The sequence below is a fragment of the Felis catus genome, chromosome B2, assembly GCF_018350175.1.
Source record: "Felis catus isolate Fca126 chromosome B2, F.catus_Fca126_mat1.0, whole genome shotgun sequence".
Taxonomy (NCBI): domain Eukaryota; kingdom Metazoa; phylum Chordata; class Mammalia; order Carnivora; family Felidae; genus Felis; species Felis catus.
In genome coordinates, this window is record NC_058372.1 from 41,138,060 (window position 1) to 41,155,235 (window position 17,176).

Below are 17,176 nucleotides of genomic sequence, written 5' to 3' on the forward strand. Positions count from 1 at the left end.
CTTTCCCCAGCTCTCAAATTTAAAAGATAAGGATTCACTCTCTCTCTTTTTTTTAAAGTTACCATTAAATTTTTTTTCAAGTTTATTCATTTATTTTGAGGGAAGGAGGGAGGCAGAGAGAGAGAGAGAGAGAGAGAGAGAGAGAACAAGTGGGAGAGGGGCAGAGAGAGAGGGAGAGAGAAGATCCCAAGCAGGCTCTGCCCAGGGCTCAACAGGGCCCAACACAGGGCTCAAACCTACGAGCCGTGAGATCATGACCTGAGCTGAAATTAAGAGTCAGATGCTCAGTCAACTGAGCCACCCAGGCACCACAGGGATTCTCTTTTTATTTATTTATTTAAAAATTTTTTTTAATGTTTTATTTTATTTTTGAGGGACAGAGAGAGACAGCATGAGTGGGGGAGGAGCAGAGAGAGAGGGAGACATAGAATCCGAAGCAGGCTCCAGGCTCCGAGCTGTCAGCATAGAGCCCAATGCGGGGCTCGAACCCACAAACTGCGAGATCATGACCTGAGCCGAAGTCGGATGCCCAACCTACTGAGCCACCCAGGCACCCCAAGGATTGTCTTTTTAAAAGCAAAGGCACTACAGTGATCAAACTTTGTGAAATTAATAACAATCCTTAATATCAAATCGTGAAGTGTTCATATTCCTCCCGTTTTCTCAAGTTTTCAAAATTAGTTTTTTCTTTATGGAGGATCCAAAGAAAGCCCACACCTTAATTTGATTGAATTCTGTTTTCCGTCTCCATTAATGTATAGGTCCTGCTTTTCCTTTTTTGCTCCCTTATAATTGTGCAGGGAACTGGATTATTTGCCACACAGAGTTGTCTACAGGCCAGATTTCCGCTGACCATATCCACGTGGTGTCCTCTAGCATGTTCCTCTGTTTCTTTCATTTCCTAAAAACAGTTACTTAGATGTAGAAGTTTATTCCGATGTGGGTCTGATTTCTTGGGCAAGAACTCTTTGTAGGTGGTATTGTGTTCTCCCACCAGGAGGCGTGTGACATCTACCTGTCTCTGTGATGTGAAAATGGAGCAGTGAATTTTAGCATTGCAAGTGTGATCTGTGCTTTATATGGTTTCCTGTCAGCTTTCCACTAGGCAGTCATGCGTTATCATTGCCTGGCTCTATCATTTCACTAAGGGTTACAAACTAGCACCATTCTAGTCTCACCATTCCTTCATATCTGAGCTGGAATGTTTTCTCTAAAAGAGAAACTTCGTCTCAGTGACTTTTTGGTTATTCTGTTGTTGTTGTTGTTTTTTTAATTTTTTTTCAACGTTTATTTATTTTTTTGGGGGACAGAGAGAGACAGAGCATGAACGGGGGAGGGGCAGAGAGAGAGGGAGACACAGAATCGGAAACAGGCTCCAGGCTCCGAGCCATCAGCCCAGAGCCCGATGCGGGGCTCGAACTCACGGACCGTGAGATTGTGACCTGGCTGAAGTCGGACGCTTAACCGACTGCGCCACCCAGGCGCCCCAACTTTTTGGTTATTCTGAAGTACCATTTATACAGGAAAGGCTTGACTCTCTCTTCCTCCCCCCTTATTTTTAACCAGTTTTCAAAATACTGTTCTCTAGCATCCTCCAAAGATAAACGGTGAAATCTTTTTTTTTTTTTAAATGTCATTATGAACTCATGGATTTTAAGATATTTCACATGTCTCAGTCCAGCACAGGTGTTATTTTTTTGATGTTCCAATTGTCCCATCTTTGGCCAGAGAGTATCTCTCAGATTGGCTCCTTTCGATATTCTCTTCCTTTGACGGCATTCTTGCTTTCTAGTATGAGCAAATATCCAGGCTCATCGTGCCTGAGCTGTGACCAGAAGGAGGAAGAGATACAGCCTAGTGGATCTTTGAAACTGTCAGCTCCTTGAGGGCAAAACTCAGGTCTCTTCTCTCCAGTGTTTCTTCCATGGAGCCAGCCTGGCATAGGGCGAGACACAGGGTGGGCTCCCAGATATGTGTAGCTTGCCAGGGGGGGCAGACATGGAGGAGGCTGAGCTCTGGAAGCTTGACAAGTCACTTCTGTGGGGCCCTCCTCCCCACAGAGATTAGCAGGAACAAAGCTTGACTAATGGTACACCCTTGCCTCAGCGTCTAACCCCCTCATTTCCCCTGCTCTTTATCTCTACTCTTCTCCTTGGCACTTTCCCAGGTCAGAATCACCCAGTCCTGGACATGGGACCACATCGGCGACTGCAGTGGACGTGGCTGGGCCGGGCTGAGCTGAAGTTTGGGGACCAGACCCTGCACGTGTCCACCATGCAGATGTGGCTGCTGTTGCATTTCAATGAGACAGAGGTGCCTCGGCTCCTTAGGCTCTATCTTCTCTTTTCCTGTCTGTCCCTCCTGTTCTCCTAAACTCTGTTCCTTCTTTCCGTCCTTCCCCCGCCGATTCTCTGCTCCTGACTGACTCTGTTTCTCCTCACCAGGAGGTGTCTGTAGAGACCTTGCTGAAGAATTCTGACCTCACCCCAGAGCTACTGCTCCAGGCACTTCTGCCCCTCACCTCTGAGAATGGCCCTTTGACCCTGCATGAGGGTCAGGACTTTCCACACAGGGGTAGGTCACTGGGGGCTGGCCTGTGCCTCTGCTCCTGGAGGGTGGGTCTCTCATGGTGGGCGTGGGGTAGGGAATGAGAATGGGGTTGCCCCCACTCACCTCCCCCTTCCCCTCCTCGGGTGCTGACGGAATGAGTTCCAGGTGTGCTGCGGCTTCGGGCGCCTGAGCCCCAGCACTGTGGGGAGGCCCTGTGGCTGATACCTCCCCAGACATACCTGAATGTAGAGAAGGATGAGGGCCGAACTCTGGAACAGAAGAGGAACCTCTTGAGCTGTCTTATTGTCCGTATTCTCAAAGCCCACGGGGAAAAGGGCCTCCACATTGATCAGCTGGTTTGTCTGGTAGGCCCAGGGGACCGTGAAGTTAGGGGAGGGAGGGAGTCATGCTCAGGGTCGGGGCTTGGAGCCAGGGATCATCACAAGGGAAGGTAAACTCTGTCAGTATGAGACCTTGTAGTGTGACATTTTTGTCGGAGTTTTCTATTCCTGACAGGGCAGTTTGTTAGACAGCAGGTAGAGGCAAGACATGAGTGTCTACTGTATACTAGGCCTTTTTCCAAGAGTTTGCATGATTAGGTCATTTAATCTGCACAACAGTCTAACAGGAGTGGTGATGGTGGTGGTGGTATTATTATTATTATTATGATTATTATTATTTACTCTTATTCTCATTTGACAGGTAAAAAGAGTGGGGCATGAGAGTTAGTAACTTATCCATAGTCACATAGCTAGTAAGTGAAAGAGCAGAGCATTGAACCCAGGCATGCCGGCCTCTCTGGGTAAATGTGGCCTGCGTGTTTCCTCTCCACCCATCTAGGTGCTGGAGGCCTGGCAGAAGGGTCCAAACCCCCCGGGGAGCCTGGGCCGTGCTGTTGCAGGAGGCGTGGCCTGTACCAGTACAGACGTCCTTTCTTGCATCCTGCACCTCCTGGGCCAGGGCTATGTGGAACGGCGTGACGACCGGCCCCAGATCCTGGTGTATGCCACCCCAGAGCCTATGGGGCCTTGCCGGGGTCAGGCAGAGGTCCCCTTCTGCGGCAACCAGACCGCCAAGACCTCCAAGCCTAGGTAGCTGTCCCCAGCCCCGTTCCCTGCTGCTAGGGCTCCAAGCCAGCAGGGAGGGCTGGGCTCCCAGGGACAGATGGCACTGCAGTGACACGGGAGTTTTAGTGCCGAGGCCAGGCTCTTTTGTGGAAAAGCACTTCATTTCTGTCTTTGTGTACCCCATTTTCCCTGCCTCTGTCATTTCTCCCACTTTGCTAGTCCTCATTTCCCCTGCCAGCACTGTCACCCCTTCTTTGCCTTCCTAATCAGGGGCCCTGCTGTCCCCATTCTCCTAGAGTCAGCCCATAGGCAAGGGGCCCAGACACATAAGCTTCTGTATAGATAACTCTCATTCTAAGCAAAAATGCAGTATCATACAACTGTGTATTGAGTGCTGATTATGCTCTCTGCTCAATGAAATGTACAAACTCTAGTCTTCAAGAAGCCTGTTCTACAGAGGAATTTGTCATAGGATCCCCCTAATTAGCTGGCACCCCTAAAGCTTGTTATATCACATTCAGCTCACTAGAAGTTGTTATGGCACAACTTTTATGCCTGCTGCCTGCACTGTGTATAAAGTGAGTTCTCTAGAGAAATCTTTCTCAAACTTTCACTTGCACACATGTCACCTGGGGATCTTATTAAAATGCAGGTCCTGATTCAGTAGAGCTCCCTGTGATACTAATGGGGATACCCACTGACCATGCTTTGAGTGGTAAGGCCACAGACTCCAGTTTCTCCCCAGATGTGTTGCTGCTGTTTTAGGTGGGGCTTACGGTGGGATTATCCCATCCACTGTGGGTCAGTTTGCTTCCCGATGCCTGCCTACCAGATTCCTGGGGTGTTAGAGATCATTGTGACAACCAGCCCCACTCGCCACTTACAAACGCTTCTGTGGAAAGCAGCTCTGACAGTTGGTTTGGGTGGCTACCCTTAGGTTGGTTAGGCAGGCGCAAGCAGGCGTGCGCAAGTGGGGAGCCGAGGGCCATGGTGGGGTTCATTTAGTAGATAAGCAGAGCAGGGATATTGATTGCTGAATCTCCTCTTCCCTCAAGCCCAGAAGCTGTGGCTGCCCTGGCATCTCTCCAGCTGCCTGCAGGCCGCACCATGAGCCCCCAGGAGGTAGAAGGGTTGATGGAGCAGACGGTGCGGCAGGTGCAAGAGACGCTGAACCTAGAGGCAGATGTGGCTCAGCACCTTTTGGCTCATTCCCACTGGGGTGCTGAACAGCTGCTGCAGAGCTACAGTGATAACCCTGAGCCACTGCTGCTGGCAGCTGGGCTGTGTGTACCCCAGGCCCAGGAGGCCCCCGCACGCCCTGACCACTGCCCTGTCTGTGTCAGCCCCCTGGAGCCTGACGACGACTTGCCCTCTCTCTGCTGCATGCACTACTGCTGCAAGGTGAGGCCCCGCCTGCCCCTCTCCTGCCCCTCTCCTGCCCCACACAATTCCTCGTGAACTCTGGGCTTCTAGCCCAGCATCGCCATTTCCCAACCTGGGCAGTGTCGGACAAGGCTCTTCGTCCCTCTGAAACTGGTTTTGTCATCTAAAAGTGGCGCCCCTAGCCTCAACACTCTGAAGAGTGGTTGTTGTTAGGATCCAGTGAAATGTATAAGTGGCTCTAAAACTTTGCCAATGGCAAAGTTTTAATAGGTGAATATGCTAATAATATGCTAAAATATGCCGGTGGCATATTGTAATCACTGGGAACTTTTAAAAAGTCCTCATGCTCAAACTGTTAAATTGGAATCTCTGGAGGTGAAACCCAGGCATCTGGAGTTTTAAAAATTCCTCAGGTGGCTCCAGTGTTCAGCCAGGTTTGAGAACTATAGATAGATAGGTAGATAGATAGATAGATAGATAGATAGATAGATAGATAGATAGATGGGTAGCACACGCATACACGTAAAATATACATCAAGGCACTTCATAAATGAGAAGTGTTATTACATTGATGATGACTATAGGTTTATGTTTCCTAATTATCATTCAAGTCCCTTTATCTCAGAACATGAGAATAGCACAGAAGTCAAGGGAATTATGGGAAGCCAGATCTTGCTACTGTACAGCTGAGTAGAGGAGGCTGTAGATGGGGGAGTGAGTTGTCTTCAGTGGCGGGGGAGAGGGGCCGAGGTGCAGGGGACCAGAGTGCTGAGTGTCCCATGTTCCCTGCCTCACAGCTCTTAGAACTGATGCCAAGCCCAAACACATCAACTTAACAGGATGAGCGCGCTTGTTGCCCTGAATCTAGCTGCCTCTCCCAACAGCGTCTCCCCAGTGGTGGGTGATCTGGGACGCGTGCATTGGCATGTGTGTGTACGTGTACTTTTCCTCCTTCCTTTTTTGCTCTGCTTCAAGTTACTCTTCTCACACGGTTTCCTGTGCCCCCCTTTTCCTGGTTCTTAATTATTTCCTTCCCACTTTCACTTTTTCATTCAACTAATGTTTGTCATGAACTCACTGTGTGCACAGCACCGGGTGCTATATGAGGGGGTGGGAAAATCCAAGCCAGAAGGGCTAATAATATCAGCAGCTAATATTTATGGGGGGTGCATTCTGGGCCATTCTGCTGTTATATATGCATTATCTTGCTTAATTCCCATGAAAGTTGTGTGAGGTCGGTATTTTTACCATCCCCATTTTGCTGGTGACAGATGGAGGCGCCTGGAGGAGAAGTCACCTGCCCAAGGTCAGGATTTGGACTTTGGCAGTCTTGCTCCAGGGCCCTCCCTCATGCTTTTATGACAAGTGAGGGGAAGGAAATACAACAGGGTCATGTCATAGGAAGTGACTGAGGTGAGGAGTGGGGGGAGAGTCCCTGTCAGGGACTTTAGATTGGGGAGGCCAGGGAAGGCTGTCCTTGAAGAGGTGACTATTTGGTGGAAGAGCATGGCAGACAGAGGGGACAGCAATTGCAAAGAAGCTGAGACTGGTGGCTAAAGCACAGTGATGTGGTGGGACAGTGGAGGGAGAGATTTGGGAGGGAGACGGACCCAGTGGGGTTGGGATTGGCATACAGTGGGCTTGACTTTATGGAAAGCCACGATGGAGTTAAGCAGGGGAGTAATTGGATCTGATTTTCATTTTCTAAAAGATCACCATGTGTGGAAGAAAGGCTTGGGCAGATCTTGTGTGGAAGCAGGGGCACCTGTTGGGAGACTGTTGTATAAAGAGGCAGGAAGCGGTGGGTGTTTTCCCAGCGTTCGCAGTGAAGAGAGAAGGGGACAGATTGGGGTACATCAGGAGGCAGCGCTGACAGGGCTTGGTGGAGCTGATGGGGGGCTTAGGACAAAGGAATCAAGGGTACTTCCTGGGTTTCTGACCAGAGCATCTGGGTGGATGAGATATGTCATCTTCTACTGAATTTAGCAAGCTGTTGGGGCTGGGGCTGGGTGTGGAGGGCAGGTTTTTGAGGGAAAATTAAGTCTGTTCTGACCATGTGAAGTTTGAGCTTCTTGTTGGACACCTGTGTGGGACTGGACAGCAGAATTTGGAATTAAGTGGAGAGGCCTAGCTGGCATCCTGCAGAGAGAGAGAAGCAGGTCCAGAGTGCTGAGCTGTACAGATCCCCCTGTAGAGATGGAACGACAGGGAAAGTGAGAAAAACAGGCTAATTGGAGATGTCCCAGCCAAGGAGGAGCCTATGTTTAAGTCACAGCTGAGAGGCACAATGAAACGTAAGGGAACTCAGAGAAGGGAAGTCCTGGGTTTGGAGCTGTCGATGGGGGCTGTGTGTGTGGGGGGTGTTCCCCGTGTGAGCCTTGAGTGACAGGCAGGGTTGGCAGGTGTGGGAGGGGAGTACAGGCTGGACGGAGACTGCATTCCCGGTGGGCTGGACAGGGGGGACGGCAGAAGCGGCAGAAGCGAGAGCAAGCCAACAGCAGAGGGGCTCCTTAGGGGAGTGGGATGGGCTCCAAACCCAGCTGCCAGCCTTTGTCCTCTGTGGCTGTAAGGGGCCCTATTGTGCCCGTATGCCTGCAAGCATGAAGTCTGAATTTGGAGTATTTTCCTGTTTTCTCTCAAAAATGCAGGAATTCTGCATTCAATTTCCCAACTTATCTGGCTTTATTTCACCATAAAAAGGGTTTTGTTTTGTTTAGTACCTTTCTTGGAGGGATCTGGGTAGGAAGACCGTTTATGGGGACAAGCAGTTTAGGGGTCAGGGGATAAAGGCCTGGTTTAGGGTGGTGCAGTGACATGGGAGCTAGAAGAGAATCCAAGAGATGTGAGGGTTCTGACACCCGTGACCAGGATGGGTGGGGGGTTCAGTGGGCGAGGCTTTTTTGTGGAGAAGAGGCTGAGCCTGGGAAGATGGGAGCACCAAGGAGCTAGGTGAGCAGATGGAGCTGGGAGGAGAGGCCACAGCGGTGTTTGCAGTGTCCAAGGCCAGCTACCCCACAGGGAAAAGGCACCCTACTGCCCCAGGCCTCCTTCCTCTCTGGCCTTCTTGCTCTCTCCGGATCTTTCTTAGAACTTGAATCATCTCCTTTGTCCTGATTCTCTTACCCATTCCTTCCATGTCCATCTCAACAATAATTAAAATGAGGCCACTACCCTGGCCCACACATCCTCAAAGGCAACTGTGATTTGGGCCAATCCCAGGAAAACCCATAGAAGCCAGAAAGATTAGGGTCAGTTTTGAGGTTGCTCCAGAAGCAGGCTTGTCTCTGGCCTTCCATAGTCAGGATGGGGGTGCTAGATTAATTACCAGTCCAAGATTCCTCCTGTGCTGCTCCCCTACTGTCCCTAAGCAGCCCCTCCTTTGCCCTCCAGTCTTGCTGGAATGAGTATCTGACAACTCGGATTGAGCAGAACCTTGTGCTGAATTGCACCTGCCCCATTGCCGACTGCCCTGCACAGCCCACTGGAGCCTTCATTCGGGCCATTGTCTCCTCCCCAGACGTCATCTCCAAGGTAGTCCCTCCTCTGCAGGAGGATTCGGTGTACAGCCAGAGGGGCAGGCCCCAGGGGGTGGGCCCACATTCTGGGTGCCGGCGGTGGGGGGGAGGGGGGGTCTGGAGGTGTGGCATCCTGGAGAGCCATGCCCTCACCTGGTGGCACCTATGCCCCCATAGTACGAGAAGGCCCTCCTGCGTGGCTACGTGGAGAGCTGCTCCAACCTGACGTGGTGCACCAACCCCCAGGGCTGTGACCGCATCCTGTGCCGCCAGGGCTTGGGCTGCGGGACCACCTGCTCTAAATGTGGCTGGGCCTCCTGCTTCAACTGTAGCTTCCCCGAGGTGGGTGCCTGCCCAGCCCTGCCCCTGAGCAAGGCCTGTACCTCTCCTCTGCCAGCACTCCGCTCTGCTACCCCCCCCCCCACACCATGTCTTGTCCTCACACGCTGTCACCTGGTTGAGCTCTGTTCCTCCTCCTGTAGTCCTCCACTTGTGACCTCCCTCCCTCACACACTCGCAGTGCCACCCTTGGTTAGAGCTCAGCCATGTCCTCCCCTCTTGCCCTAGGCGCACTACCCTGCCAGCTGTGGCCACATGTCCCAGTGGGTCGATGATGGCGGCTACTATGATGGCATGAGCGTGGAGGCTCAGAGCAAGCACCTGGCCAAGCTCATCTCCAAGCGCTGTCCCAGCTGCCAGGCTCCCATTGAGAAGAATGAGGGGTGTCTGCAGTAAGAGGGGGTACTTTGGTCATTGGTGGGGTCAGAGAGCATGGGAAAGGGTGGGAGGCCTGGTGGTACGGAGGGGCCGTGGGGCTGAACAGAGCTGAACGAAGGAGGCGGCCTCCAGTGATTCCTGCATCTTTTTTTTTTTTTAATTTATTTTGAGAGAGTGAGAGCGTGGACAGGGAAGGGGCAAAGAGAGGGAGAGAGAGAGAATCCCAAGACGGCTCCACGCTGTCAGTGCAGAGCCAGATGCGTGAACCGTGAGATCATGACCTGGGCCGAAATTAAGAGTTGGATGCTTAACCGACGGAGCCACCCGGGCGCCCCCAGTGACTCCTGCATCTTAATGCTCCTTCCCCCGCCTTTATTTTTTTAATTTTTAATTTCTTGAAATGTTTATTCGTTTTTGAGAGAGAGGTGTGTGCACAAGCAGGGGAGGGCAGAGAGAGGGGAACAGAGGATCCAAAGCGGGCTCTGCACTGACAGCAGAGAGCCTGATGCTGAGGGGTTGGAACGCACAAAATGAGAGATCATGACCTGAGCCCAAGTCAGAAACCCAACTGACTGAGCCACCCAGGCACCCCACCCCCGCTTTGAAGTTTGCACTGTAAGGGGCTCAGAAGCAAGGGTGTGCTCAGTAGGCATTGATGAGGTTAAGGAGACTGTAAGGGCATGGAGGGGCCAGGGGCATGTTCCGTGGGGCACCCAAGCCCTTGGTGTTCCCGATGTGGCCCCGGCCAGGAGCCCTCTGACCAGCCAGCTTCCTCCATAGCATGACGTGTGCCAAATGCAACCATGGATTTTGCTGGCGCTGCCTCAAGTCATGGAAGCCCAGTCACAAAGACTACTACAACTGCTCTGCCATGGTAAGGGCCGGGGCCAGGAGGAGGCCCAAGGGCAGTCAGGATGGGATGCTGCTGCTGGGCCCTGGGTGTCCTGAGCAGCCGAACAGCTGTTGGGACAGAGGCTCAGTGGGAAGACAGAAGCCGCCTGGGCCTACAGGTGCTGGAAGTTCTGTCCTGGGAGGTCTATATTCTCAGGAGGCACCAGGCCAGAGAAGAGCAGGTGCCGTGCGTCAGAGCCTGGCACCACTGCCAGGGCATTTGCCCACACCTCAGCCTCACCTGTACCAGGGGATAATAATGTGACCTGCTTCACAGAGTTAGGATTAAATGATGAGGTCTGGGTGAGGTGTCAGAAGGCCTCCACGCAGGGTACCTAGTGTGTTAACCCCATCCTGCCCAGCAAAGCACCCTAGAGCCCTCTCAACCTGCCCTTACCAGGTAAGCAAAGCAGCTCGCCAGGAGAAGCGGTTTCAGGACTATAACGAGAGGTGTACTTTCCATCACCAGGCCCGGGTGAGCAGGGAGGAAACAGTGGTGTCGGTGAGAAGGTCAGAGGGCTGGGGTGGATGGCCAGGCAGGGGCCAAACTTCCAAATTGGGTGGGTGCTGTTCTGACCGGGTGGGGGAGGGCTGCACGCAGCAGCGCTGATCCGCCTTCGCCTGCACAGGAGTTCGCCGTGAGCTTGCGGAACCGCGTGTCTGCCATCCATGAGGTGCCCCCACCCAAATCCTTCACCTTCCTCAGTGACGCCTGCCGGGGCCTGGAGCAGGCTCGCAAGGTGGTGGTGGTGCGGGCCGGGGAGGGGGTGCGGGGGATGTGCCAAGGGGTTCTGGTGGGCTGGGCCGCTTTCCTCTAACCTGCCTGGATGGAGGGAATGAGGAGGCAGGGAGGCCCCCTGGCCTGAGCAGGGAAAGGGCTGACTCGGGCTCCCACAGGTGCTGGCCTATGCCTGCGTGTACAGCTTCTACAACCAGGACACAGAGCACATGGATATGGTGGAGCAGCAGACCGAGAACCTGGAGCTGCACACCAACGCCCTGCAGATCCTCCTAGGTGAGGCCTGGGCCCCTGCCTGCTCACTCCCACCTCCTGCCCACCTCCCCGCTCTGAGCAGTCCATCCCCGCAGACAGTGGGTGAAACAGCACCCCCCTCCCAGCTCCCCACTGTGCTCTGTCCTCTTCCTCCACCTACTTCTTCACAGCCTTACAGATGCAGATATATCGGCCTTTTAAAGTCAGGTATGAAGGTGTGTGGTACATGCCTGTCAGGTGCCTGAGGGCTTCACCTGACCGGTTTGATTACCATCTGTCCCCCTCTGCTACGATGTAGCCCGCCCCGCCCCCAGAATAGGTATCTAGGGCTATGCCTGGTAGGTGTTGATAGAACTTGGTAGATGTTCAGTAGGTGTTTGTTGAAGGAAGGAATGGAAGAAGGGAGGGAGCTCCTGTGCCCTGCCCTCTCTGCAGAGGAGACGCTGCTGCGGTGCAGAGACCTGGCCTCGTCCCTGCGCCTCCTGCGGGCAGACTGCCTCAGCACGGGCATGGAGCTGCTCCGGAGGATCCAGGAGAGGCTGCTGGCTATCCTGCAACATTCTACCCAGGTATGTGGCCCGACCCCGGGCCCCCTGGGCCCAGCACAGCCCCTGCCCTAGGGGCATCCAAAAGCAAAGGCAGGGAGGGTGAAACGTGTTTGGAGACATGGGCTTGCGCCCCAGCTCCTAGGCCAGCCTGTTGGATGTGGTTGGACCCTGCCACTTAACCACCTGGTGAGTGCTGCAAGAGAGTTAGCCCCGATCAAGGGTATTTGCCCAGATGCTTATCAAAATCACTTGGGGAACTTTTTCATACTTCTCAGATGTAGACTCAGTATCCCAGGAGTGGGTGCCGGGGGACTGGGATCCACCGAGTAAGGGATCTCTGAGGTTCTTCCCAGCTCTAATACACTGATGTTGCATCTAAACTATGAGTCCTGCCCTCAGGGAGCTTACAGACGAGTAAGTAACTTGGGCAGACAAGACGTGAACATACACTGCCAGCTCCTGAAGCACGGGGCGGTGTGCCTCACCATCGCAACCTGTGTCCCTGGAGACTGCCTGAGTTACGTTTCACAAAGGCATCGGTTTGTGGAGTCCTGGGATGAGGGAGGGACGAGGAGGGGGGAGCATTCTTGCCGGGAGCCTGGCACCTAGAGCAGAGGGAGTAGGCCCTCAGAGAATGTTCATTGAAGGAATGATGGGCAGAGGCCCAATGTCCTCTACTCTCCCACTTCCCACATCTCCCTGTCTCCTTGCCAGGACTTCCGGGTGGGTCTGCAGAGCCCATCATTAGAGGCCCGAGAGGCGAAAGGATCCAATGTGCTCGGCAGTCAGTGAGTAGGGTGGGCAGAGCCATGGTGGGGGAGTGGGGGATGCCAGGCTTCGTCTGGGGCTGAGTGTGGCTCTCTCCCTTGCTAGGCCGCAGAGCTCCTCGGGGCTGGAGGTGGATGAAGAGGAGGAGGAGGAGGAAGATGATGAGGATGATGTGCCCGAGTGGCAGCAGGATGAGTTTGATGAGGAGCTGGACAATGATAGCTTCTCCTATGACGAGTCTGAGAACCTGGACCGAGACGCTTTCTTCTTCGGTGACGAGGAGGATGATGATGAGGCCTATGACTGAGGGCCAGGACGCAGGAACACCTGGAGCCACCTCAGAGTCACGGGGGCCAAGGGGGTGAAGTCACCCCTTCCTGCCATTGTTGGGGGAAGCAATTCCCAGTGTCTGCAGTACCTTCTGTTTACCGAATAAACTTTTTCACATACTTCTCTGGAAGCAGGCTGACACAGGTGCATCCCCAAAGGCTAGTGTCAACTCCCTACTCCCTCCACACACCCCCCTCCTCATTGTTCACTTTTTTTTTTTTTTTTTTTTACCTCCAGACTCTTGTGTTCTCAGAGAAGGTCCAAAGCAGACCCACTGGACCTAAATTGACAAAGGGAAATGAAAGTCTACGTGGTTCAGGGCAGGCATAGGCCTGCCCGCTTGCCCCAGACCCAGCCTAGCATCAGAGACAAACAGCCACCCCCCACCCCGGCCCAACCTTCCCATACTCTTCAGTGTTCCCGGCAGGAGCTTGACGGCATTAGATAGTACCCTCTCTTGCGGATCTACAGAATGTTTAATGTTCTCTACATCTTGAAGTGAAATGCGGCAGGAAAAGGATATTACCGAGGACTGATCCCACGCCACCACTCATAGACATAAAGTTAGAATTTTAAACATACCTTTTAATTTGGAACTGGGGCTAGGAGGCAGGAAGGGCACTAGGGCAGAGTCTGGGATTAGAACATAACAGAGCAGGGTTAAGTCAAGCGGTTGGGTCAGGGGTGACAGCTGCCTGCTAGAGGAGGGTCAGCCTCAAAGTATCGATCCAGCATGGCCTCCACCTGTCCCTCTTCATAGTCTAACACCTGGAACTTCGAGCCGTCTGCCGCTCCCCGGATCATGGCTGAAAGCACTGAGAAGGGTGGAGGAAAGTAATGGTGGCTCCCATCCACACCACCCCCCCTCCGCTCCCCTCCCTGTCCCATTCTGGGGGTAGGCACTGTACCCAGAGCCCCCTCAGGGAAGGAGCTGAGGGCTGGGTCCACAGAAGGCTGGGGTGGAGAAGGGGCCATCCAGGGCTTGAAGTGCTCACCTCGGCCAGATTGTGGACGGAACAGGCACAGAATTCGCTTATTGAGGGCCATGGCCCGGCCCAACTCATAGCCTACCCCCAACGACGGTTGGGTCACTTCTGCCACCACCACTGGGAAGAAAAGAGACTAAGGCTCAATACCCGGGGCTTGTGAGGGAGAAATGACAAGAGTCTGGGTGTGGTGAGAAGAGAACTCTGGGGAGTCCCTTCTAGGTGTGGACGGGATCTAACATCCCAGAGGAGTTTGTGGATAGGAGGTGCGGGGGTGGGGGGAACTGCTCACCATCTGCCTGCTGCAGCCAGGCCAGGTCCCGCTCATGGATGAAACTGTCACCTCCAGCAGCCTCTTCCCCTGTGGATGAGGAAAAGCTGGTCAAGGCCAAGCCCCTGCCTGGTCCTCAGCACTCAGTACCTCTCCTATGCCCTTGCCACCCCCACATTCACCCTGCCGCATGCTAGGTGACCAGGGACCCACCTAACACTAAGGTTCCATGAAAAGGAGTGAGGAAATGAAATAACCACAAGAAAGATTCAATCCCATGCTAGGAGGGATGTGTGATTAGGGCCAGATGAGTGACACAGATGAGATTAAGGGAAGGACTATACCTCAGTGTGTGACAGGGATCAGAGATGGAAAGGAGGAGGAATATCCTCCTCCAGTGCGGGATGGAAATGGGCAGTAGCAAGAGACCGCCTGTGCAAAGAAGGATGAACAACTAGGGAGCCTGAGTGGCTCTCGAGGTTTGGTGGGTGCCAGAATCAGCCGAGAGCTCGATATGAGGTCAGGCTGCTTCAGGAGCTCTTCAGAGGAGTGTGAACCGCACCAAACTTTTGAGCACCAGTGCTGTAATACAGCGCATGACCAGTAGGAGGTGGTGGAAAGGAAGGTAGGAGAGGCTCTGACTGGGATCAGTATCTCATTTCCAGCTTGATTAAACGTTACCTCCGGAATCAGAGCAGAATCACTGGAGAGTCCGTTAAAAATGAATTCTAAGCCTTCAACCCAGACTGTGCTATGTGAATCTGCATTTTAAACAAGTTCCCTCAGACTTCCTTTGAGCACACCGAAGTTCCGGAACCAGTAGGTGGGCGTGGACGGGACTAGCGGTGAAACCAAACGAACCTTACGCTTCTGGGTCCTGCACTTGCACAAGCCCTTCCCAACGCCCTAGCAATTTTGTGATTTCACCTTTTTAAAGAGGGCTCCCAGAATTGCATTAGATATTACAAATCCTGGACCCGCTCCTCGGTCGGGCGAGGGGAAAAAAAAGGTTTCCTGAGCAGAAGTTACGAGAGTTTTGGCGCGATTTTCAAAGTAGAAAACTCGCCGAGATTCCAGACCAAATCTGATCAAAGCAATATTTTTGAAAGACCCAGCAGCCAGGAAGTAGACTGATGAGAGTACGTGAGAGAAGGTGGTGGCAAGAATTGGGGTCCTTCGGGCCCAAGACAGGGCGGATATCTTGACCGCAAAGGGGGATAAGCTTGATCTTAGGTAGGGGAGCAGATGCCAGCGGGAAGCTGGGAACTGAAGCAGCCCCATTCACTCCCATTCTGCTCCTCCCTGCTCAGTCCCTGGAAAGAGGTGAAGTTCTCCAGGAAAGAATCGAGGTCAAGATAACAAATGAATGCGGAGACTGAGCTCCCACCCGCAAGTTCACGGGACCCACGCGGTCCGAACTTCGGCTCCCCTTCCCCGCTGGGCAGGAGGGAGGGCTCCGGGCCGTAGGGACGCGCGGCCGGCCGGTGGTCCGATGGCCGCCGCCCAGCGGAGTGCAATCTCGGTAGCGGGGCGGGAGCGGCCCGCTCCCCCACCGCCCGCGCCCCGGGCCCGGCCGCGCGCGCCCGCCTCTCGCCTCACCGCGCGCGCTCAGCTCCTTGGCCGCCACGTGCTCCGTGAGCACCGCCCCAAAGCGCCGCAGCCGAGACACGATCCGTTCGTACAGCGCCCAGTCCTCGCGTCCGCCGCGGATGCTCCCGCAGAAGTACAGGGCCTGGCGGCCCCCCTGGCCCGGCTCCCCGCATTCCCGCGCTCCGGCCTCCGCCGCCGCCATCCTCGCCGCAGCCGCCGTCTCTCCGTTTCCCGCGCCAGGGGGCGCCCGCTCGCGGCCACGTGACTCGGCCGGCCCTCCCTGGGTCCGGGGAGGCCCCTCCTAAGACTGGCGGCGAGCTGGGAGCGTGGCATTAGCCTCCAGACGCTGAGGACGGCACAGGCCAGGGGCGGAAACCCACCGCCCCGACTTCGTCACTGCAGCTTGCCTCCCACCCCCACCCGGTCCTGTTGGCCTTGGCCTTCCCCATCTCAGCTAGACGCAAGTGCATCATTCCCTGGTGATTCTTACCTCGCGGACCCCATCTCCTACTACTACCACTCACTTTTCTGCAGCCACGCTGGCTTTCCTGGCTGTTCTTCAAGTATGCTGGCCATGCCCTTGCCTCAGAGCCTTTGCATTTGCTGTTCCCTGGAACTCTTTTTCTCCCAGGTAGTTCCCTGGAGCGTTCCCTCAGCTCTTCCACGTCTCTTCACGGGTCACCTTCCCTGACCACCCTATGCAACACGGCAGGCTCCTATTCCCAGAACTCCCCATCGCCCTTCCCTGCCTTACCTTTTCTCCTCAAACTCATGAACTGTGTCATCATGATCTGAGCCGAAATCGAGTTACAGGCTTAATGACGGAGCCACCCAGGCACCCTTGTTGTATGTCTTTCTATGCCCAGTAGAATATAAGTCCCCAGAAGGGCAGGAACTTTTATAGTTTTATTTACTGCTATATCCCTGGGTTCTAGAACTGTACTTGGCACATAGGAACGATTTACCAAATATTTGTTAATGCATGAGTGGATTCAAATGAGAAGTTATATTTGCAGCACGTTGTAATCTGCTCCGCCCTGTATGTAGTAGGCTGACAGAAGCAGGAGCTCCAGGGAGGCTGGCAAACACACCATTATTCCCTGGTGGTAACAATGGTCTCCCCCTCATTTTACTATGAAAATAACACAAATATAGGACCAAAAAATCAAACGGAACAAGAGAGTACCTGGTGGAAAGTGAGTCCTGAGACCCCAATCCCATTCCCTAGAGAAAAGCACTGTTGTGCTTCCTTCTGAATTCTTCCTGAATGATAACTGTAAAATACCTAAGTATGGGTTACAGAGCTGACATAATTTTTTTTTAATTTTTTTTTTTAACGTTTATTTATTTTTGGGACAGAGAGAGACAGAGCATGAACGGGGGAGGGGCAGAGAGAGAGGGAGACACAGAATCGGAAACAGGCTCCAGGCTCTGAGCCATCAGCCCAGAGCCCGACGCGGGGCTCGAACTCATGGACCGCGAGATGGTGACCTGGCTGAAGTCGGACGTTTAACCGACTGCGCCACCCAGGCGCCCCTGACATAATTTTTAAAAATGCAAAAGATG

The 17,176-nt window shown here is 53.6% G+C and overlaps 2 protein-coding genes across 19 annotated transcripts in view; one reads left to right on the forward strand and one right to left on the reverse strand.

The window, feature by feature from the left end:
* CUL9 (cullin 9) overlaps positions 1-12,893 on the forward strand; it is a 36,949-nt gene extending 24,056 nt beyond the window's left edge. For 4 of the 18 annotated variants that reach the window (XM_019830613.2, XM_019830608.3, XM_019830609.3 and 1 more), the window contains exons 27-42: positions 2,168-2,313; positions 2,445-2,574; positions 2,716-2,915; positions 3,391-3,641; positions 4,673-5,018; positions 8,391-8,531; positions 8,693-8,857; positions 9,083-9,246; positions 10,013-10,106; positions 10,524-10,598; positions 10,753-10,863; positions 11,021-11,138; positions 11,553-11,686; positions 12,065-12,079; positions 12,380-12,453; positions 12,539-12,893. In XM_019830613.2, the coding sequence (XP_019686172.1) occupies positions 2,168-2,313; positions 2,445-2,574; positions 2,716-2,915; positions 3,391-3,641; positions 4,673-5,018; positions 8,391-8,531; positions 8,693-8,857; positions 9,083-9,246; positions 10,013-10,106; positions 10,524-10,598; positions 10,753-10,863; positions 11,021-11,138; positions 11,553-11,686; positions 12,065-12,079; positions 12,380-12,453; positions 12,539-12,740 (2,366 nt within the window). In that variant the 3' untranslated portion in view covers positions 12,741-12,893. Of the gene's footprint in view, positions 1-2,167; positions 2,314-2,444; positions 2,575-2,715; positions 2,916-3,390; positions 3,642-4,672; positions 5,019-5,797; positions 5,934-8,390; positions 8,532-8,692; positions 8,858-9,082; positions 9,257-10,012; positions 10,107-10,523; positions 10,634-10,752; positions 10,864-11,020; positions 11,139-11,503; positions 12,209-12,379; positions 12,454-12,538 lie in introns of those variants that run through there. The other 14 variants (XM_019830610.3, XM_006931735.5, XM_019830615.3 and 11 more) reach the window with 13 other exon arrangements.
* A 434-nt stretch (positions 12,894-13,327) lies between these two features.
* On the reverse strand, positions 13,328-15,867 carry DNPH1 (2'-deoxynucleoside 5'-phosphate N-hydrolase 1). The gene is made up of 4 exons (XM_003986161.5): positions 15,620-15,867; positions 14,042-14,110; positions 13,759-13,869; positions 13,328-13,578 (listed from the first exon to the last, which is right to left on the reverse strand). Exons 1-4 carry the CDS (start codon positions 15,810-15,812, stop codon positions 13,442-13,444), a joined length of 510 nt encoding a protein of 169 aa, XP_003986210.1. The 5' UTR covers positions 15,813-15,867; the 3' UTR covers positions 13,328-13,441.
* Positions 15,868-17,176: the final 1,309 nt, after the last annotated feature.

Bases quoted from the DNA above. Each gene is read 5' to 3' on its own strand.
- DNPH1 (XM_003986161.5), bottom strand. From the start codon at position 15,812: ATGGCGGCGGCGGAGGCCGGAGCGCGGGAATGCGGGGAGCCGGGCCAG. The intron at 14,111-15,619 runs GTGAGGCGAGAG...CCTCATCCACAG, and splicing joins CAAGGAGCTGAGCGCGCGCG to GGGAAGAGGCTGCTGGAGGT. The intron at 13,870-14,041 runs GTGAGCAGTTCC...TTTTCTTCCCAG, and splicing joins CTGGCTGCAGCAGGCAGATG to TGGTGGTGGCAGAAGTGACC.